Source organism: Rhinolophus sinicus, chromosome 11 (assembly GCF_057876585.1).
Source record: "Rhinolophus sinicus isolate RSI-liver-muscle chromosome 11, RSI-T2T, whole genome shotgun sequence".
NCBI lineage: Eukaryota > Metazoa > Chordata > Mammalia > Chiroptera > Rhinolophidae > Rhinolophus > Rhinolophus sinicus.
Genome location: NC_142511.1, coordinates 4832791 through 4856546, shown reverse-complemented (window position 1 = coordinate 4856546; position 23756 = coordinate 4832791). Strand labels below are relative to the sequence as shown.

Here is a 23756-nt window from a genome sequence, read left to right as displayed (position 1 = left end):
TAAGATGTATAATTGCTGTGCCAAAAGATCTATGTATTTAAAACTTTGGTCAATACTGCCAAATTGCCCCCAAATGCATTTGATAACATTTTCATCCCACAGTTACCATCTTCCTTCTCTGACGTCCTGGAACGGCTCCCTTTGATTCCTTTTATGCCTGGACTCTATAGAGTAGCTTTTACAGAAGAGCTTTTTGGTGACACGTGTTCTCCTCTTTTGCTGATGTTTGGACTTAGCTTCTTTCCCCAACCACACGGCACACTTGCTCCCTCTCTGTTTGCTAATCTGGCTGGAACTCAAAATCGCAGTCACACTCTTTATAAAGTCTGCTTGCACTTCCATGAAAATCGATGTCAGAAATAAAAACATTGCACAGTTAAAGGGTATAACTCATGCTTCGTAGGCAAATGTGCTCAGGAGGCTTATTCTGTTGAGACAAGCTGATCGTCTCATCTTTTCCCATTTGGCTTAAACTTTTGGAGTCTATTTTAAAATGCCTAATCAAGTTCTTTTTGGCAGAGAAAGAAAGACGTGAAGACTTTTTTTTTTTAAATCAAAAGTTTCTGAAGTTAGACTAGTTAAAAACAATGTGTTCTGTCTTATCGAGGACAGGACAACCCTGAAGGGTTATAGTTCTCAGTTTTCTACAGCCTCCACGTGAAACATCCTTAACTGGGAGCAGTGAATGAGGGGGCACTGGAGTCAGGAGAACCCAAGAAGTTCTTTATTTATCTCCTCCTACTATGACCGCACCCTCAAATCATACTGGGGTCGGGGGAGTATGGAGATGGGGCCAGTGACCTTGGCAAGAATGAAATGGGCCTGAATGAGGGCGTGAGCATGGGGGAAGGTAGGGAGCAGACCAGTCTGAGAGAGAATAATGGCCAGCTTTGGGGGCTCCTCCTGTATGCTAGGCCCTGGGCTAAATGCTTGATGTGCATTACCTTCGTTTATCCCTCCTCACGACAATGCTCAAGTAGTATTGCCACACTTTACAGCTAAAGGAACCGAAGCTAGAAGAGATGGAATAACTTGCCCCAGGTTGTACAGCAACGTGGGTGGGATTCCACCCTGGCCATCGGACGCCACGTCCGCACTTTTACACACACGTCCACATGATCCCGGCTCTGCACACGAGACACACTTGACAGGACTTGCTGCCTATGAGACGTGAAGTCTGAGGGTCAAGGTGACGTGTTTTAGTGGAAAACTATGGATGAATAATAGTACTGTGATTCCTGGACAGAGGTGTTCAGAGATCACTTTCAAAGGAAGCAAAATCATGACTCTCATGCAAAAATATAAACGGAACACAGTTTAAAAACTTTTATTTAACTTGTTATTAAAGCAGGAACTGGGTAAGCTATTACCACCAGTTCAGAGGAGGCACATGTTTATAGATCAGGGCTATTGAAATGAGTATGCAAACAGAGGCAAAAGTAGGGTTCTCCGTGGTGGGGAACAGAGCGAACTAAACCTATTAGATATTATTTACATGTCTATAGGCTAGAATTATTTTGCATTGCTGTTGTCTATAATTTACAGAATTTTAAAATAGCTTCCATAGATTCAAAATCAGATAGCCCCAAGGCCATGCTCGGAACAACGCTTATTTATTTATGTATTTATGTATTCATTCATTCATTTGACCATGAAAGAAGAAAACAAATTTTATTGAGTGTCACTTATTTTCAAACTGTGCAGTTCTGTATAATTATTTATTGAAATATGTAACATATATTTTCCCTACAGAGAGTAAGGATAGCAGGGAGTGAGTGGGAGGTGATTGGGAACACATTGAGGTTAATTTTGCACATACCGCATTTGAGAAGCCCATGACATGCTCTGTTGGGAATGTCCAACGAGGAGCTAGGTCTATGGCTCAGAAAAAAGAAAGCAAGCAGTAAAACATGCATCCTGCTTTGGTAATGATAGTAACGATAGCTGTCAGTGAGTAAACACTTACCAGGACTAAGGTTAAGCATTTTACGTAGGTTGCAGCATTTAAGCCTTATGACACCCTCATGAAGTAGGATGTATCATAACTCCTATGTTATAGAAAGGAGAAGTGACACTTAGGAAAAGCAAATGACTTGCTCCAGCTCACAGGCCTATTAAGTGGCAGAGCTTTCCACACTGGGCCCAGTTCTCTAAGTGTCTCCCCCACAGGGAGGTACTTGAAAGATCCAGAGCATTGAAATGTATGAAGACAGACGTCTTTACTTAAAACTGGCCTCGCAGGGGGCCCTGTTTGTATACACTAGGAAGAATTTCTGAAAATGTCAAATTATTTTTGGAGATAAAACACCTCAGAAGCCCTGATTTAAAGGATGTGTGCAAGAAACCAGTGTTTAATATGTTTCCTCTTTTACTAGAATTCTGGGACCTAACTAAATTAATGTTTTAATGAATGGGAATAAAAAAACCCCAATATGTTTCCCAGTGTGATTTATGGAATAATTTCAAGACTAGGCATGAGGACCCGTTCTTTCTATTGAGTCTGTTCTACACTGTGGCCCTGCAGTACGTCCAGCATGGTCACGGTCATAGATGAGGAAGGAGGGAGAAACAGAGAAATGATTCATGTGGAGATTCAGAAACACAGTGGTGTACGTTAAGGAAAAGACCTGCCAAATCCCAGAAGGCAGGTCGCCACACACTCATAGGCAGAGCGAGAAAGGGAGACAGATGTACAGATATTTTCATGGAGTGATATCCTTGTAATATGACCTTTATGGTATCACTATTAAGAACACTGGAAACTCCAGATGGACTTAAAGCCCTGGATTGTGCTCTGGAGACGTATGTCCTGACTCAGCCACTTATGAGCTCTGTGACTTTGGACAAATCAACTGACATTTCCTTGTCTGGGATCTCTCATTGGTTAAGTTATGTATGTCAGCCTTCCCCACGAAGACAGACCTTTTTAATAGCAAGAAACTCAGCTACTGTCACTAGTGCTTGGCAGAGATTCAAAGGCAGGCAGGGGAATCTACTCTGTGCATCTGACAAGTCATTTTGGTCATCTTTCATTTATAGGAAGGTCAGGAAAATGGCCCCAAGCAAAGCCAGAAAGCTAAAGAGTTTAAGTAAGCTTGCAAAGGGGGATGGGGATTCTTGTACAATTCGAGTTTTGGTGGCCTTGAGAGTTCGGTCCCACTGGGTCAAGATGGCATCTCTGGCTCCTTCCCATCTCCCCGGGCCAGTCAAGCGGAACTGGTATGGTGTGAATGGGCCAAAGAAGATGGTCAAAGCCAGGCGTGGATCCGTCAGCAGCATGGAGAACAGATTGGGTTTTGCATTGATAGAGGTCAGAAGGTCGTCTATGTATGTGATATAATCTGACTGTAAAGCTTTGCAGTAACACAAGCCAAACCTTTATAAAAGGAAGATTGGGGATAAAAGGGAAGACGAAACGATAAAATAACGATAACCTAGAGCAAGTAAAATTGCCAAAAGCAAACAATTGTGTTGCAAAATTTGGAATGGTTTTCTGTATTCTTCCCTCCACGCTCATAGCTGTCTAGTGGTCTCACTGCATTATTTTAATACAAGAAGGGTTCCTTGAAAAGATACTCTATACATGTGGTTCTCCAAATGCTCTCAATGCCTCTAGTATTCGTTCTTTCATCAAATGATCAGCAATTTCTAAAAAAAATATATTTTACATAATTTTGCTATTCCTAAATCTTTCTAAAACTCAATTATTGCTATACGTATTTGTGTAATAGAAAAAGCCGCAAAAATCATTAGGGTGGAATTCCGTGTAATGCTGGTATTAGACTCTAAAATCATTGACTGAGCTATGTGAAAAGAAGCTTTTACGTTGTGTGGCTCTAATTAATTTTCTATGTTATACTAGAATTCCATAACAGACATCAAATCATGTTCCAGGGGGAGGATGAAGAAGAGACATCCAAAATGCTTGTACTGTTTTGGGATGTGCATGAAAATAGAACAACACCTGAAGTCTGAAAGTCTATATGAATGAAAGAAGTGATAAAGAATCTTTTCTTTTTTCTTTTTTTGCTCTTTCTTTGTTTCTTTATTTCCATGGTTTTTGGATGGTAGTTCATATTTATAAATGAGTCTAGATGGAGTTGTTTCCTCAACTTATGCAGTGGTTTAAAACTTTTTTTTGTCCTTAGAAACCTTTTTTTTTTTTTTAAGGCAAAATTTGTATCATAGCCCAAAACAGATAAACAGCAAAACAGATAAAACCAGAGATGTTTTAGTTAGATTAGGAGTGGGGGGGGGGTCCCCAATACTCCCTTCTTCATTGGCCACCTCCCTTCCTTTATCAGCAGTCCTTGAATGTTAGCCAAAGAGTACAGCACAAATGGAAACCTCTGCTCGAGGGAAGGGATCAACAAACTTACTCTGCAAAAGGCCAGAGGGCAAATACTTTAGGCTTTGAGGGCCATTTTATGGTCTCTATCTCAACTACTCAGCTGTGCGGTTGTAACTGGAAAGCAGCCATAGATAAGATGTAAATAAATGAGTGTTGGTATGTTCTCATAAAACTTTATGGCCACTGTGATTTACTTTTCAAATGTCATATACTTTTCACCCATCATAAAATATTCTTTTTCTTCCAGCCATTTAAACATGTGAAAGAAAAATATAGGTGGTCGGTAACTTTGGCTCACAGGCCATAGTTTTCCAACTCTGACTTTAGCGTTGTGTCTGAACAAAACAACAGAGCTGAATACAGATTTATTGAATGAATGAATGAATGAATGAATGAATGAGCAGACCCTTCTAGTGTCAGAGTGGATGGAACAACTGTTCACCTGCTGATTACGGAATAATGTACCTGGTAGAGGAGGGTTAATTATGTTTGCTTTAGAATCCAAACTCCATGTGGTATTAGATGACCAAGGTTTGAAGTGATGATATTGTGACGTTAAAATTTCTCAATTCCCCTTTTCCTCCTTTCTCCTTAAATAGACTATCCTAGTTTTTTCTTTTAGACTCAGGTGCTTTTTTTCCATCTGGTGTGATTCTCATCTCTCTTTGCTACTGTTTTTACCAATTTCAGTTATGATTCCAAAAGGATGCATAAGTCATTAACTTACCCGCTGGGCCTGTTTTCTTTTCTTGCATTAACTTCCTCTATCATGACACATGCTGGTGGTAACTTATTCACGCCTATAAAACAGACAAAGAAAGGCCATTTAACTTGAGGTGTAGGTGCTTCCATAGTGGGTAAAGGTGCTTTACTGCTCATCTTTAGTTCTAGAACGAGTCTACTCATCTGTTCTGGTAACATGCTCCCGCTGCAAAGACAAGCCTCTGACCATCTCACTGCTTACTTGACATGATTGAGCCTCACAACTGCTTCGCCAGAGTTTTGTCATTCAGGTGACTGAACTTTTCAATATGAACTGAGCCAGTTGATTCAGTCAAAATGACAGGTAGGCACAGCTTATAATTTTTCACCTCCGATTCACCTTTTGTGCCAGTAATGGCATACATTCGTTATGATCGTGTACTTCAGTGAGCAATCGAATGAATCCTGCTTTTACAGATTCTGATGTTTTGGGTAGGAGCGAGGGCGGTTCTCAAAATTTCCAGTAAACAAAATAAGACGTCCGCCCTGCTATGTCTCACGCACTTCCTTACCTTTCAGGACTCGTACAGCCCATCGAGCTTGCATTTCTCCTGTGGGTACCATGGAGCCTAAGGGTTTGATGAGGCCGATCACAGCCAGGGTTGGCTTTTGCAGATGCGCAGGGAAGATGTACTTATACAGCGATGCCTGACCATCTTCAACTTTCACTACGGACTCATCCAGGAAGGGGAAAGCAAAGGTGTATCCAGTGGCCAAGACAATGATATCAACGGGCTCTTCCTTTGGGGTGTTGTTAAATATGACAGAGTTTTCCTTCACCTCTTTTATGCTCGGCTTGATGAGCACTTTCCCGGTGATGATACGGCCTGGGAGTTCATCATTTAGCACAAACTCTTTCAGCTGCGTCCTAAACAAGAACATGCGAGATCCGCCCGTGACCCTGCAGCCAGCCCTCCCGCCGCCGCCTCCTTCCTTCTTCACTGGGGGACTCTGCCCCTGGCTAAGCAGGACGTGCCCATCTTTTCTTTATTCCTGAGCTTAAAAAACACTTTTTTTTTTTTGGAATAAACGTTATCTCTCATTGCAGTTTTAGGTTCACAGCAAAATTGAATTGGAAGTAGAGATTTCTCGTATATCTCCTGCCCCCCACCCATGCACAGCCTCCCCCACCACCGAGATCCCACACTAGAGTGGTGCATTTGTTACAGCTGAGAAGTTTGGGAAGCGGCGTGGAGCAGAGCATGCGCACCTGTACCCCGGACACTGGCCTGCTGGCAGGAGCACGCAAAACAGGTGCTCGCCTTCCCAGCTGCTCCCGCTTGCTCCCTCTGTTCCGAGGCAAAAGGCTCCAGGCATGGTAGCTGAGGCCTGCTCTGGGGATCCCGCAGGTAGGCCAACGCCCCCAGTGGAGCTCCCCCCCCCCCCCCCCCCCCCGTGGAGGGGAAGGGGACATAGGTAGCAATGGCCTTCACTGGTTCCCGCTGCCCTCAGGGTTCCCGCGCGCTTTCGGTCTTTTCTGTTCTGTCTCTTTCTCCTGTTTGCTGTCAGAAGCTGTTCGTGCAGCGCTTGGCTATCTCACAGGAGTAATTGCTTTGTGTATCCGTATGTATTGCTCATGGGAGGGGGGTGAGGGCGCCCTTCCCCCCTTCCCCCAGCCCAGGCCACTGCCATCTTCGGAGGTGCCAGTCTGGAGAGACGTTACCTCTGTGGGAGGGATTCCTGAGTGACCAAGAAGGATGATGCCACGTGCTTACCATTTACTAGGGTTTGGAAGCCCTGCTTCCCTTGCTGAATTTCAGCATTCAGCCATCACTGTGATTTGGGACATAGCTGAGTGCTGAAGGACTGCAAGGAGAAGCAGAGGCTTCTAGATCTGCTGGCACCTCGAAAGCTCTCTCCTGGGAAGCAGCTGTACCAGGAAACCAGGCATGTGCTCACAAAGCCAGGGCAGAATGATTTTGTTCTGGCTGTGAATCTCTACAGAAACCCCTAATGAGATGATGTGAATGAAATAAGCTGCTCCATGTTTGGCGTATGGGGAATCCACAGCAAGAGAGTGTGTCATAAAGTGGGAAGAGCACTATTTCTGTTTAAGAGGCTGGGAAGGTCATTCGCTCCCTCTAGGCTTGCTTTTATTTATCTGTCAAATAGGGATACTAACACTTGCCATCCTTAGTTCTTTGGGTAGGATGGAGAGACATGAACTAGTATAGTATATGTAAGAACTTTGGGAATGGTAAAGGATTTACTAAATCTAAGAGATCAAGAATGAACATTCCTCAGGCTCTTTTCAGTTTCTGGAGTTTATGGGATTAAGTGGAATGCTTTATAGTCCCATGAGCTAGATTCAGGCTAGATAAAGCTTATGGTAGAAAAAGCTCTGGTGAACAGCTCTGGAAACCTCTGAGAGAGGCTTGGAGGTAGGAGGCAGAAGAGGGAAGGTAAGAGAAAGGAAGGAAAAGATGGAGACAATGGAGGGAAGGGAAGAGCAAGGTGAGGGGAAGGTATATAAGAGAAGGATGAAGGGGGCAAGAGGAAAGAAGAGGTGTGTGTAGTAGGAAGGGGGCTGTGTGCCATCAACGGCGGCTTGAGTGCCACCTGGTCCATGCTGGTCCAGAGTAAAAACTGGGGAGGGGGGATCAGACTGTGGTCACTCTGGAGATGGAACCTCATTGTACAAACTTAATGAATAAGGAAGTAAAACCATTCATTCTTGTTAACGGGTCAGTCGTAGGTGGTAGCAGATAGGGCAGACTGAAATCAAGGTCACCTTGACAAGGTCAAGACGGTACTGCTATTAGAGTGATGGCGAAGGGAAACTATAGGATTTGATTTGTCCTGCCCAGTGAAACAAGGCAAGTGTGTTGCTTTGGTCGAGTCACAGACAAATCATTCACTTTAGATTGCTGCAGCTGAGGCTCAGGGAACTTGCCTAGGCCACAGAGTTCATTTACTGCTAAGTGAGCTTGGGCAAGTCACCGAACTTCTCTAAGCCTCAGTTCACCCATGATGAAAGGGAGATTATAATACTCACTTTAAGGGTTGTTGACACGATGAAATACATGATTTCACTTACCAAGAACTCAAAAACTGTTAGCTATTAGGATCGAGTAAGCTTGTATGAAGTTTTCCTGCGTCTTCAGTCATGTTCTCATGTTACTGCCAGGTTTGGACATGCCTCGGGAAGGACTAACATGCCTTCTTTTGACTAGCCCCCAGCAGGTACAACAAGATACATCATACTTACCTGTCTTCTGGTACTAAGCCGTAATTTGCATGATTGAACCAGCTGTTCATCTTTCTTGCCATCCACCAACTCACAATTGGAGTTGGGAGAGAATTTCGGATCATGTTCAGAAATCGCGTCATGAACACCATGTCCCACGGGAGCCCCGAGTCGGAGACTCGGCTCATCACCCAGGCCCCTGCAGTGGTGCTGAGAAATACCTGCAAGCAACCGAAGAGGGTCACTCAGGCTAGCACGTGAACAGGGCTGGCCTGGGCAGAGAGTCGAGAAGTCGCACTAATTAAATGACACCCAGACATCTGCCCCCCTCAGAATACATCTCTGACAAGATAGTTTTGGCCCCTCCAGCTCCTATTTTAAAGTTATTTGGGGGTGATGGTTTGAGTGTCTCGAGAATTAAGATGCCTTAGGGTATATTATTGAGCGCTTATTATCTGTCAGTTTCAGTGCTAGACACTGGGGAACGAGATACTGTGGTGAGCGCCTGTGGTTACACTGTTGTTCACTACTAATTCCGTGTTTCCTCGAAAATAAGACCTAGCTGGACCATCAGCTCTAATGCATCTTTTGGAGCAAAAATTAATACGAGACCCGATCTTATTTTAATATAAGACCAGGTCTTATGTAATATAATATAAGACCAGGTATAATATAGTATAATACCAGGTCTTTACTGTACTATACTATGCTATACTATAATATAATATACTATACTATAACATAATATATAATACAATACTGGGTCTTATGTTAATTTTTGCTCCAAAAGACGCATTAAAGCTGATGGTCCGGCTAGGTCTTATTTTCGGGGAAACATGGTTGTAGGCAGTAAGAACAGGGAATGGTTGCAGTTGAAAGTGGTCCACAAAGGGTTTCAACAGAAACTACTGTTTGAACTGACATTGAATTCATTAATACAGTTTGTTTTGGTTGAAACTCAAAAAAATTCAACCAATCTGTTACTTCACAGATCCAAAACAACTGATTTAACAGATGTTTTCCCCCCCAAATCCTGGGGCATGGGGACCAGAGCGACTGTGTTTGTTTTGTTATATATTTTGTTTGGCCTTATAATGGAGCAGTATGTGCAATACAAGAAATGTGGGGCAAGAACTACAAGTGTTTCCATGATTTTGATATTAGCCATATTTGCACTGAACCTGCCTCTTTCTGTGTCCTGATGCAGAATCAGATAGGACATTTTATTAGATATGAGTTGTGTTCTAAATTGAGATGAGTTTCTTTTTTGATATAGAAATGATACTATGACTGCCAAAGCAAGTTTTCTGATTGAAAACATTTCCAAACAATTAGAAAAATAGAAATAATAATATGCTACCCACGTGTGGTGGTCATAATGGAGGGGACTGTGTTAATTTTTATTTCAGGGCCTCCTTTCTCTTCCTTCGGAAAACTCCACCAAACTTCTGTCTTTCCAACTCTATCTAACAGATCAGTCATCGAGTCCTTTTGCGAAAGTCCCAGAAGGGAATATGAAAGTTACACACTCCCGATCTGTTTTCTTTGTAGCTACTTTGACTCTTGCAATTATTGATCCAGGAATTTACACTTATTTACTTGGCATCTGTTTTCCCCACGACTACGTGCTCCATGATAGCGGGAACCTTTTTTTGTTGTTGGCATTCTCCAGTGTGTCTGCAGTGTGTCTGGCACAACATTCAGCACATCAGAAGCCAACAACTGGTAGGATTGGTTGGGTGAATGGCTCTCAATGAGTTTATAGCATAGTTGGAAAGAAAATATATACTCAACAACGTAATTAGCAATAATAAGACTTACAAAGTGCCAACTGACGAGTGTAAGTGACAATCATTACATAAATTCTTACTAAGGAGAGAGCGCTTTGTGTTGTGGTGAGGTTGCTGAGCGTGTACGTGTAGATTGTAATAAAAGAGAAGAGGGAACTGTGGAAGGGGGTGTGTGGTGTGAGCAAGGGGGAAAACAGAGGCACAGGGATTGGAAAGGGCTCAGCGTACACCTGTCAGACTGCAGCTGATGACCACGCAGAAAAGTAGGGGCGGGGGATAAAATGAAAATGGCGGACTTGGACCAGATTGTAGAGAACCTTATAATGCAGAGCTAATACATCTGCAATTGTATTATCTTTTTTTAAGTAAAGGGATTTATTGGAAATTTTTTTCTAAACATGAGAATGTTGTAATAAGAGCATACTGTTCAGAGGATTTCTTTGTTGGTGATTGGGCACCTGGATGGATTGTCATGTGTGGGAAGATGGACTTAGGGGTGGGGTGCAGGGTAGAATTAGGGTCAGGAGCTTTGAATTAAAGAGGCTTGGATTTGAAAACTGGCTTTACCTGCTGCTAAGGTTGTGACCTTAGGTAGGTTCCTCAAGCGCTGTAAGCCTCAGTTTCTTCATCTGTCATCAGGGCACTCACTATCAGTACCCTTCAGTGGCTTGTTTCGATGATAGGTTGAGGTAGTGCAGTAAAGCATTTAGTAAAGCACAATAAATATTGACTATTTTTACAGTTAATATGAGGAGGAAAATGCAACAACAGCCTTAGTGTGAGGTGGTACGGATCTGATGATGGTGGTGGCAATTCATAAGGAAAGGAGGGAGCAAATGGGACATCTTAGCAAGGAGAAGCTGCCAAGATTTTCTGACCTATGGAACTAGGTGAGAAACTAATGGCTTCAGGAGCTCTCATTGGCTGAGTAGGAAAACAACCAAAATAGGAAGTCCCAGAAGTAGGTTTTGGAGGAAAGGTGACACCTGGAATTTACAGTAAAATTTATTAACCTTTAAAAAAATACTTTACAAATCTGTTTTAAAAGTACTTTTAAAAATCTATATGTTTCAGGCATTTTGAGTTCCTTTCAGCATTTATCATGGTGTCTCACACTGTTTGTCTGAGGTCTGTGTCTTAAAGTTCTTCGTTAATAACATCAAGAGTGGTACTTCTTGGCAGTTAGAAAATAGTCACAGAGATGTGAAGTACAGCACAGGAAATAGAATCAATACTATTGTATAACTATGTAAGGTGTCAAGGGGTACTAGACTTATTGGGGGGGGTCACCTTGTAAGTTATATAAGTGTCTACCCACTATATTGCACACCTGAAACTAATATAATATTGAATGTCAACTGTAATTGAAAAATAAAAAAATGTTAAAAAATTATTCATGACTTAAAAAGCAATCATAATGGAAATAAAAAAAACATTTAAATCTATAAAGAATACCCCCCAAAGCCTTTATAGATATAAATAAAGACTGGTACCTTCTTTGCCACATGGCTGGCCTCCACGGCAATGTCTGTGCCAGAATTTCCCACTCCGATCACCAGAACTCTCTTGTCCTTAAATAGATCTGGATATTTATATTGTCGGCTATGAAAGTACTGGCCTTTAAAGGTATTTATACCTATAGAAAAAAAAAGTCAAATAGGGAATTTATAGGATCAGTGAACAAAACATAAATATTGTTCAATTAGTGACATCCTTTTGACAGTGGTTTAGGTTGTTTATAATAGCATATTCAATTTAAAGAAAATCTGAAATACGAATACATGACGTTATAAGATAGAGCAATTAGTGAGTGATTGTTTATTGAATGGAGGTACTTACTCCATTGCACTAGATAGGCCTCTAGTTTTATTTACTAGATGATTAACTACTGAGTTGAAATATCATGGCAGAAAGACTAATTAAGAAAAGGGTAAGGAGTCATTACCCTTTAAAGGTTGATAGAACTCAATGGGGCAGTAATATCTTATATATTAATATTTGATTTATAGAGAGCTTTTCACAACCAAGGAACAAGAGCCCCTCAACTTATGGGTGAAAAAAAACAAAGGTTTAGAAATGTTAAGTGGAAAGCCCAAGATTATTTAGCTCTGAATTGTATAGCCTCGAATCTACATCTCCTGGGTCCCAAGCTGATCCCAGTCAAACTGGGTACATTGTTTCAGTTGCTTTCAGAATATGCTGTATCCTAATCTGACCTGACTCGAGTGACATCTGGGGGGCAGATCCAGGGCCATTGGAGGTACATGAGTTTGTTGTAAAATGAGGATTGGTACACGCAGACTGTGATTCCTCCATCGGACTCCTATAAAATCCCACTCCTTCATACAGGCGACATGGTGTCTTCTCCACGTCTACATTCTTAGCATCTCATGCTAAATACTGTAGGTGCTAAACAAATGCAATGTCCTTTCTATGCCATGGAACTTTCTGGATTCTCTGTGTGACCCTGTACCAGGCACTCCTTCCTGGGAGTTTGGAGTAGCTCGCCGCTCAGGAATTTTCTCTGCAGAAAACAACTGACGAAGGATTGGGTTGTCTTGTGGGATGATAAGAGGTCACTGTTGATCGTATTCAAGCAGAGGCTGTTGAGCTTCTCTCAGGGATATTGGAGAAGAGTTTCCTGCATTAGGAAGAAGACTGAACTTGGTGCTTTCCTTCGGTGATTGTCTTCTAGGGCAGTATGCAGGATATGCTTTATTTTAACTTGACCTGACTTGAATAACCAAGGATCATTGGAAGTACATGAGTTTATTAGCAAATAAGCCTTGGGATCAGTACAGGACATATTTAGAGAAACATTTCCTGAAGTTTTAACTTTTTGAACCCTTTACTGCAGATAAAATAAATCATCCCATTACATTTTCCATTCCCTCTGAGTTGCAGTCCAATTGATGTTTGACATAGCTTAACATGATTCATGGTTGCAAAAGACAGAAAAAGCAACAGAGACCCAAAGATGTCTTAACTTGCCTCCTAAGACTTATCTCCCTGTTGGCTATGGTCCAGTGCCATAAACCTCTGATCTGGTTCATTACTAGGACTCATAAACAAACAAACAAATGTCCTTTTTCCTTTATTCACTGATTGCCCTTTGGCTTCTAAACTCAATGCTGGCAATGTGTTTAGGTTCCCAACTTATCTAAGCATCCCCCATCTTAGAAGACTTCCCAAGGGCTGCCAGTCACTTAAGGAGGGACGTTGAACCTCAGCGAAGTATAAAACGGCTCGTTAATTATTCATCCTACTTTTTGGTACTCGTAGGTCATTTGGAACATATGAAAACCCAAAGCTGGTTGGTGAAGAAAAACCCCTGTTACCTCACAGCTTTATTTAATGGAGGAGACATAGGAATTCATTCCCAGAGCAATCGAGTATCAGGATGGCTCCCAGGAGACAAAGTAAGGTTAGTTGCAGACAGTGCTGTACCTGGAAAGGAATCCAGTGGCAAATATGGGTCAGTGAGAAACCCAGTGCAGACCATGACGGCATCAAAGATGGTGGCCTCTTGTTTCCCTTCACACAGAGTGACCACCTCCCATTGGCCAGTGACGGTAAAATCTGGGCGTTTTGTTACACTGCAGACTTTAGTCTGAAGAAAGAATCATAGATGTCGTGATTAATAGTGATCAAGATGCTAGTAAAGGCATGCTGGCTGATGGGCCAGTTGACATTTCAAACATTCTAGAGCACAGACTAAATATAACTAATGAACATAACACTGGAAATCGAACTGGGCCACCACCTCTGGTAGCCACTGACCTATTCTTTCTATTAGTTCAATGTTTTAGATTCCGTATTTAAATAAGATCATACAGTATTTGTCTTTGATTTATTTTGCTTAGCATAATACCCTTAGGGTCCATCCATGTTGTCACAAACGGTGAGATTTCCTTCTTTTTCTATGGCCGATTTTTTATATATATACATATATATATATACATATATATGTACATATATATATATACACACACACACATATGTATGTATATATATGTATATCACATTCTCTTTATTCATTCATCCTTCAGTGGACTCTTAGATTGTTTCCATGTCTTGGCCTTTGGAAGTAATGCTGCAGTGAACATGGGGGTGCAGTACTCTTTTCGAGACAGCAATTTTGTTTTGATCAGCAGTACTTTTAAGGTTGTGAATGTAAGTCTTATTTGCTATTTGTTTTGGTCAATCTTTCCATTCATGTTGCTTTCTCTGTTTTAATTCCTTGTGAATTCCTCAACATACTGATCTCTGATAGGGAGGGAAACAGGAGAAGGGAAACACATGGGTTTTCATTTGTTTATTGGAGAGAGAGGAAAAAAAGAAAGAAAAAAAGGATATGTTCATTTACCCATGTCCTTCTACCTTCCTCTTGTCTCTTAAATGGGAAGGGAGGTGAATAGGGCCTATGAGAAGAACAATATTCACAGATTTTTCTATTCCGAAGGATAGCAAGAAAAGACATCCCTTAAATAGTGAGGTTCTCTTGCGTATGGGCCATTGCGCACATTCATTCCAATTAAAGACGAGTCAAGGAGAGAGTACCAGGGGCTGACAGGAGATCTCACTGTCCCTGTGTGCAGGCATTTGGCCCAAGGTGAAATGTTGCTTGATAATTTTAGGCCCCTTCAGATACTTGGATATACGTATTGCAAACTAAAAATTTATGCAAGTGAATGCTTACACAAAGTAACCACCTCCAACTCCAGATTTACTTGGGGTGGGGGTAAGTACAAAGGGAAAAGGAATCCAGCTGGTTGTCATCAGTCTTGCCAGTTCATTTTCTCATCTACAGAACCCAAGGCTAGGCTACGGAGAGATCATAGAAAATAGGCAAACAAACAAACAAACCCTTCCTGACTACTATGTAACTGATGTTTCGTGTCTTACCTTGAATTGAATGCATTTCAGAAGGTTGAACTGGTTTGCATACATTTTGAGATATTCCAGGAATTGAGCATTTGGCACATAGTTTGGATAATCTTCTGGGAACGGAAAGTCTGAGTAACAAGACATCTCCTTGCAGCTGTTGGAAACCACAGATTTGTAGAGGCTGGCTCTGCCTTCTTCAACATGGTCCTGTACAAACAGTACACACACATGAGCGTGGATGTTATTTGTGCATGTGTGTGCACACACGTGGAAGGGATGTTAATTTTCAGGCATTTCAAACACTGACCAAGATTAAGGTGATCCAGACGACACATGCGTGCGTGTGCTCCCTGACACCTTTCCGGTGGGATTTGCTATTTGTGAGAGATGGTGAACATTGGACCCCGCTATGAATGTCATGATCAGAATTACAATTTCGTTCATTAACTGCTAATAAAGAAGCCTGGGATAAACTCACCCGTCCAGAGTCACACACTATCACAGAAAATACAGGAGAATATGGAATTTGGATGTTATAGGAAGGTTATGGCAGTCTTCCTAATGTTTTAATGTGGAAGGGATTCCTACTAAATTTTGGAAAGATAATTCTGGTCCTACAAAACAAGACTTAGGAGGATCTGGAAAGGAAAGGAAGACACAAATCCACCCGATTGCTAATGAGGACCTCTGCAGAGGCAATGGCAGTTGAAACCCAGAGCGGTGGGATTTGATAGGAGACAGTAAGGTACAATGCGTAGCATGGGGAAACTGATTGGCTTTACGGCTTAGGAGAGGAAGCAGGTCAGAGGTTTCCGTGTTCGACAGTGGTGCATGGCGCACCATTCTGTTCTGCCTGTTGAAATCTTGCAGTCCATCACATACCATTTCTTCCATGAAGACTTCCCCGGTTCCCTCAAGTAGATGTAATCCTGACCTCATTTAAACGCCCATAGCGCTGTTTCTGATCTGCAGGCTCCTGCCCTTTTTCCATCAGCCTGACAGCTTCCAGAAGGCAGGGTAAATCCTTCTGAGTTTTGTGTCCCCAACCGTGCTTTGTGCATAGATATTTGACCTTTCCAAGTCACACAGCTAGCTGGGCACAGCCAGATCTAGAACTGATTTCTCTAAATTCTTACATTCTTTTTGTGTGTGCATATATAAGTCCGTGACCTTTATAAGGAACATTTTTGTCTGGTATCACAAGGTCTCTGGGCTCACTTTTCGCTTTGGCAGATTAACCAAATAACTCTGCTAATTACCCCTCTCATCGGGCAGTTTTAGTGCCGCCTCTGGTGGATGAGTAGTACTTCTCTGGAGTCCTGTGTTAAGAAGGCTTCTGAGGCTTACCCAGGACAGGGGATCATGCTTGATTAGCAATGTCTTCAGTGGACGTGGGAGGGGAGAGTTATGGTGCCATGGGTGTCGGGTTTCTACTATCCTGTTGAAACATATGCAGTGTGAATCATGGGAACATATGCAGTGTGAATCATGGGAACATGCGGTGTGAATCATGGGAACATATGCGGTATGAATCATGGGAACATGTGGTGTAAATCATGGGAACATATGCGGTGTAAATCATGGGAACATGTGGTATAAATCATGGGAACATATGTGGTGTGAATCATGGGAACATATGCGGTGTGAATCATGGGAACATGTGGTGTAAATCATGGGAACATATGCGGTGTGAATCCTGGGAACATGTGGTGTGAATCATGGGAACATATGCGGTGTGAATCCTGGGAACATATGTGGTGTGAATCATGGGAACATATGCGGTGTGAATCATGGGAGCAGCTGTGCTCGTTCACCTGGTCCCCTCGGGGAGGTCCCTAGGCATTGATGGTCATGTTTGGTGGTTGGACACCTTTCCAGATCTACCGTTCTTTATGTGAGCCAAGCTTGCCTACGAAGGGAGAACTGTGACTAAACTCGCAACCTTGGCCTCTCTGGAGCTTTGCTCACTGAGTTAGAAAACGATTCCTTTGTTCCAGTTCCAGAGCTCCAGCTTGTATCCTGGAGGGAATGCTCCTTCTCTCTCTAGCCCCTCAGGGGCTCTGAGGCCAGGGTGGCTGACACGTGCTCTGGTTCACTGTTCCTGACAACTTTCTCCTCAGCACATTTCACGTTCACAGGAAATGTTTCTGCCTTCCTGAGAAGGAAGGAAAATAAGAGGTTTGGGGAGATCTGATGCAAATGTTTCCCCGGCTAAAGCCTCGGGTGTACAGGGTTTCGGGGACCTCCCCAGGGCACCTGTGACGCCCCCGGACCCTGGAACAAGTCAAGTGTGGGCTTTGTAATCCCCTCCGCTCCCTCCTCCTCCCAACCCTCTCTCCAGTCCAGACAATAGCCCCACCGAGACTTGAAACTATTACTTCCTTTTGCTCAAGGAACAAAAAAGGCTCCAAACCCACATTCTTGCCTTCTGATTGCTCTTGGCCTGGGCCGGATTGTCTGGGAAGCACGGCTGTGAGGCTAGAACTCACTCTACACCCAGCCCTGTGTTGTTTTGCTTCAGCTAGAGACGGCTGGAAAAAGAAGCAGGTACACGCTGTCCAGTGTTGCAGAGGCTGAAATTCCCATGCTGTGTTTATACCTTTGCCCCCAAACAATGCAGTCTCTGGTCTTGCCTCAGACCCCCGGTTCTGCTCCCCTCATCTGGGGCTTTCCTGTCCTGGCCCACCCACTCCATCCTCTTCCGCCCTTTATGAACATCTCGCTTCCGAATAAAGTTTGTACGGCGGCTGACATACCTCCCACTTGAGCTCAGGCTGTGCCCAGCTTCTTTTCTTGACCACTTTCAGTGACCCTTCCTGGACGCCTGTTCAGCAGACATTTCTAATTTCCAGCCCCTCCCCACGGCAACTGGCCTTTGTGAAAGAAATTCAATCTCTTTTTGCAACGGCCAAGCCCTTTTCTAAAAAGACACATAACAAACCCCCACTTACGGTGAATCGCCACAGCCCCCCAAGGTTGTCGCTCCTCTCGAAGCAGGTGGGCTGCAGCCCTTCCTCCAGACAGCACTTGAGGGCGGCCAGGCCACTGACTCCGGCCCCCACAACTGCCACTCGCTTGGCCATGTTGTCCTGTGTGGGGAAAACGCAGCAGAGATTCTTTTTTTTTTCCCCTCACAAGTGGAAGCCCAACCCCATCCTTGCTTGCTTAGCAAACCAGGAAAAAGGTTTTGGAAGATTAAGGGATTTGCTCCTATGGAATCGTCTGCAGCTGGTCACTGGTGGTGTGCATGTGAGAAGAGAAATGTTCCAGTCACTGCCTTAACCCTGTGTGTGCTTGGTACACCCCCACCCCCACCCCCCGTTTGCCCTCCCGCCCACTTGTAACTGGTACCAAATGTTAGTACAGTTGTTGCCGGGAATGTAGCTCTGGCTGAGGGGCTGAACTTGGACCTTTTAGTGGACAGAGTTTTGCTTTCTGGACTGCGCTGCTGCCTCCAGCCTCCCTTCGCTGACCCTCGGAGGCACTAGAACAGCGGACTAGGCAAGGACCACCTTGGCAGACACGGTTTTTACTAAACACGGGAAACAAGCTCAGCTTGGTGTGGCGATGTGACACAAGACCCCGCAGCAGCTGGTGGCGTGAAGCCGGGACTAGGAGCCCAGGCACTGCGGCCACCCCAGGGGCCCCTGCAGCATCGCTCGGGGAGAGTCCAGTCCTTGGCAGGCTGCCAGGGCCCCGGCTGTGTTGTGCGTCCTTCCCCATGTGCTGCCAATATGTGGTCAGTGGCGGGAGAGAGAGGGTGCTGCCAGTGAGGGAGCATGGTGGGACGGGAGGATGGCAAGGCGTCCTCGCGTCCCCATCAGGTACTGATTCCCCTCTGGGGGACATGGCACTGTCACCACTGCAGCAGGGGGAGGAACATCTGACCCCTGGCTGTAAGAACGCTGAGAGATAACGTAGTGAAGCAACCAGGCTCTGGACCAGGTGAGCTTGGTTAAAGTTTAGCTCTGCCAGTGACTGTTGAACTCTGCAGTGACAGCAGTTTGGGGCAAATGATTTAACCCCTCTTTGCATCACCAAAATGGAGAGAGTCACAGTAGTTTGCTTGCAGTGGTGTGTGAGACTTGAGTCTTAGACGTGTTCCCGGCCCATAGCAAGTGCTCGATACATATGACCTAGTGTAACTGTAAGAATGTTGTCCGTAATAGGTTGCTTCTGCCTTGCCTATCAGTTTCTGTTCTTTTAATTCCCGTAGCGTTGTGGTCAATACATGTAACACTAAATCATGTGACTTTTTGAGGTTGTTCCCTACTATTTTTGTGACCATTTTATCTTTTGTGACCATTTTAAAGCACAAGGGTCACAGAATAATAGATGGAAGAAGTGCCCCTAGCATGACTGTAATGACACCAGAGCAGAGGTCAGCAGAGGGAGATGAAATTTCCTTGGAGAGAGGCTAGTCCTGCTTCTCCTGCCATGGTGTCCAGAGCAGGGGTCCCGGGTGGGAGGAAAGGGCTCCTGGTACAGCGAGTCCAGTGTTGTATGTTTCCTTGACTAGGAGGTTGTAGTTTCAGGTATACTCTGCTTGATTAGAAGCACCAGGCTGGTTCAGTGAGAAGAAATGCGTGCACTCCAACCATTCGCCTGGGCAGAGGGAAGCCCCGCCAGGGACCTGGCTACCTGTGAGCCAACTGTGGGAACCTTGGGCTCACGTTGCAAAAGGGGCTGTTGGTATGGACTCTTATTTCAAGGGCCAGACGCAGTACTGTAAACATCTGCTGTTTCAAACATTGGAAGGATCCTTGCAGAAAGAAAGATTAGAATTATGACCAATGGTAGGAACGAAGACGATACATGGAGGCACGTTTTAGCTCAATACAAGACTTTCTAGCATTCCAAGCTCTGCTATTTGCTTTGTTTAGGCAGAGTTCATATAATGATTTTTTTTGGAGACATTGTAAGTGGGGGATTAATAGATCGCATAGAGGGTGGAATCAAATGCCCTATAGGTCCTGTCAATTCAGATTCAATGATGCATTCTCTGCTTAATTTAGCCACCAGCCACTGGATGAGGGTCTTCTGTGCTGCTGAGTCCGAGGGGAGGTATTGGGGGAGCAAAAGGTGAATAAGGCATGATGCGTTTTGTGTCAGGTGCTAAGACAGAGATATGTCTGATGCACACATTGTAATAAGAGCATGAAGGAAGAGGTGCTAATTCTGACTCTGGGGTGTTGGAAAGCAACACAGGAGTATTATTTGCCCCAGGTTTTGAAAGATGAAGAGATCTCCGACAGGCAGAGAAGGGGAGGAAGTGGGCTCCAGAGATGGGAGCATGAGAGTGATGGCAGAGCTGGTCCAGGAAGGCATCCAGGTCTGCTTGTGCCCCTGGTGAGCTTGCCATTGTCCTGACCCCTACAGGAACTAGTGTGTTCCCCACCGGAGCGGACTGCGTGATTGTGGGGATTCACTTGATCGTATCTATGGGTCTCTGTACGTAAGGCTCTGTGTTCCCCCAACGTACGGCATTTTCTTGGACTTGTCTCTTGTTGTCTCACGGCTCCTAGCAGCACATTTGGTTTCTAATAATTGTTGCATAAATATTTGGCAGTGGGTTGATGTCCTGATGGGTAAAAAATGAATTAAGTCATTACCTTAACTCCTTTTCAATGAAAGAAAAATTAATTGAGCAACCGTTTTGGGGGAGTGAGGGGGAGCAGAGTGTGCCACCCCAAAATATGCCTCTTTGGGATACTGATTATTTTCAGCTAGTTATTTTTTAAGAAAGGAAAGACTCAGGAAAATCCTTTGACTTCCCCCCTACCTGCTTAAAGGGAATTTAGATAGAGGACCTGCTCCAGAAGGAAGCTGTTGTCACAGATAACTGTAGTTTCATATTAACTAGCATGTGATGGGCAGGGAGAAACTCAGCATGGCCCTTTTTGATCAAAGTCCTCCCAGAGTTCGGTGTTTGGTTATTAGAGATGGTCCAGCAAACATTTATTTACCAGACGTTTGCTTTTCTAGCTCCCTGTGAATTGTCCTCCTGCCCTTTGAAGTTCCAAACCTCAACCCCCACTTCTTCCTTAGCTCAAAATGGCTTATAAGCCTGCACTGGTCCTAGGGTTTCATATTCTTGTGGGACCCCATATATGCATATGTAATACGTTTAGACATTTCCTCCTGTCAATCTGTCTCGTGTTCCTTTCATCATTAGCCCAGCCAGAAGAACTTAGAAAGATGGGAGGAAAAACTACTATTCCCCCCGCCCCCCCAAACTTATATTGTGGGTCCTTCTCTCTAAAATGAAGCTGGGGGTAGAACCCACTGTAAGAATGAACCAACTAATATACAAAAAGCATTTAGCACAGTCTTGGGACATGTGAAGCCCCCCCAAAAATGTTGCTAGGTTATGGCCACATCTTCAGGAGATTTTGTTTTAATTTGATATTTTTGTGGGTATCTGCCTTGACAATTTTGGATATTTACAGAGACAAAGTTACAGAATATTTGGAATCAGAGCCGTTGGAGAAAACTAGAAATCTGTATCTAAAGGTTGTCTTTTCGCAAGTGAAGGAAGTAGGAGGGAAATAGAAGAATGATGAGGACAGAAAGGGAAAGAGAGAAAAATGAAAAATAAGGCACAAAATAGGTTTCAAAGTCACTGTTAAGGGTTCTTTCTTTCTTTCTGACTTCACATCTGCCGGGTCTGTCACCAAATCCCCAGGCTTGCAAAAGCAAACATAAAGAAAACATAAGCACACAAGGTAAATACTGTCTTCACGTGTGGATAAAAATCAATGTATCCAACCTCTTGTTCAGATATTGTGATTATATAAAACTAAAGTGATTAAAAAAGTTAATAAGTGCCTTTTAGAAGAAGTTTTCTCTTCCTTCATTTTTTTTAATTAAAATTTATTTCCAGTCAGTGACTCCTATGCTTTTAAATACAATGACTGATAAACACAGTAGGAAATTTTATTAGGGTGAAAAGTACAGACCGGGTCTTATATTAATTTTTGCTCCAAAAGATCCATTAAGGCTTATATTCAGGGAATGTCATCCTGAAAAATCATGCTTATTTTCCGGTTAGGTCTTATTTTCGGGGAAACACGGTAGTTATTAGAGTGTTATTTTGCATGCTACTGCAAAAATAACATTTGAAACGTATCGCTCCTTTTGTGAATATTCAATAAAAGTTTGTCCATTCCTCTGTTGGAGGTTTCAAAAGCAATGTGTTTTATTACTATTACTGTTATTTTAATGAAGAAAGCTTCCTCAAAACTGACTAAATGTAAAAGAAGTAAGTAATAAACATTAAGAAAATATGACTAAATTGGTGAGGTAGGTGTCACTGGATGAAAGTGAATTTATAAAAATAACAAGTAAAATAACTTCAGCCACACAGCATTGCTAAATGAGTCGGGAATTCCCAGTCGGTTGCATAATAGTTAATATTTTTAACCATGGGGCAAGAAACTGCTATTCTTTTCCTGGGCATTGTATACTGCTGCTGCTTCTTCAAAGAAGTAAAGTGCAAGTATGTCATGTACTGACGTCAGACTGAGTTACCCACTCTGGTCTGGTAGGATGGGTAGGGGGTCAGAACTAGAGGCCAGGGCAGGCACTCCCGATATGGTATACAGAGGTGCTCTGAGTTATTTTAGAATTTCAAGGGAAGCACAGTAGCACTCCATGTCTATTGAACACTGAGCAAAATATTAGCTGGAGGTGGTTCACAGTCTTATTATTAGGTAGGGCTGTGTTCCAGTCAGTGACGTCACGCCTTTGCCAAGCCGGCTTCTGGGCAGGTGCAGTGTTTAGAAGCCCGTGCTGTGTGAACACTGGTCTAGGTGAAACAGGAAATGTAGGGACGCTGTGTGGTCTGGTCCCAAGCGTTGGGGATTTGTACAGGGCTCTGCAGGCACATACACCTCCTTATTAAGGAATTGTGATTATTGAAGAATAAAATTAAAATATCCCTTTTCTTTCAGTTTGTGTATTATTTTTTCCCCAAACAACTACAAAGTTGTAAGAACAGAAATGTGTAAGTTGTTTGGACCTGACTACCTAATAAGAGAAACAATAGCCTGAGGGCACTTGCGAAAGGATTACATGCTGAAGGGTTACACACTGAAGGGTTGGTTACACGCTGAAGGTTACACACTGAAGGTTACACGCTGAAGGGCCCCTTGAATCTAGAAAGCTTGTGGACCTCTGGGTTAGAGTTTCGCCTTGTGGGTATTTGTTTTCCTTCACCACACGCATGTTTAATCTCGTGTTGGCATCTGACCCGGACTAAGTGGAATCCAATCGAAAGGGCCTTTTTTTTTTGTCTCATTGATCCATGATCTGGTCATAAGGCAGACTGGACAAGAAAGCGAGTTATGTTCTATGTAAACCTTCTGCCTCCTGGGAAGCAGCCAAAAGCTCTGTACTGGGGGTTGCAAGTGGGTAGCACCATCTTCTAGGATGAAAGACCATTTATCTTCCCTTGCCATCCTCCTTGTAATGTGAGTGCTGGATTCTTTGTCTTGGTTAAGCTTTTGAAATCTCCGTTATTTGAAATTTTGTTACATATCATGATCCAAGAGTTTTAGTTTAAAAATATCTTTATTTTTCTGTAAAGAGCAAATGTGACATATTTGGCTTTTGGCAAGAGAACCAAGGTGCTATCATATAGAGGAGAGTTAAAATGAAAGGTTTATAAAGGAACCATCACAGGGAGAGATTTTGGAGGGGGGTGGTAACCAGCTAACATCCTTCTCAGGGGAAGAGCAAACCTTGTAAATTGCAGCAAGAGGCACCAGGGCTGAACCTA

The 23756-nt window shown here is 43.3% G+C and overlaps 2 protein-coding genes across 2 annotated transcripts in view; one reads left to right on the top strand and one right to left on the bottom strand.

Annotated features, from left to right (window-relative positions):
* Positions 1-23756, top strand: part of LOC141569370 (uncharacterized) — a 172059-nt gene that overhangs the window by 59985 nt on the left and 88318 nt on the right. The gene's annotated exons all lie outside the window — the stretch shown is intronic.
* On the bottom strand, positions 1312-18249 carry FMO1 (flavin containing dimethylaniline monoxygenase 1). The gene is made up of 8 exons (XM_019747678.3): positions 17929-18249; positions 14996-15184; positions 13538-13700; positions 11584-11726; positions 8322-8521; positions 5626-5981; positions 5079-5151; positions 1312-3376 (listed from the first exon to the last, which is right to left on the bottom strand). The coding sequence occupies exons 1-8, from the start codon at positions 18058-18060 to the stop codon at positions 3034-3036; spliced, it is 1599 nt and encodes a 532-aa protein (XP_019603237.3). The 5' UTR covers positions 18061-18249; the 3' UTR covers positions 1312-3033.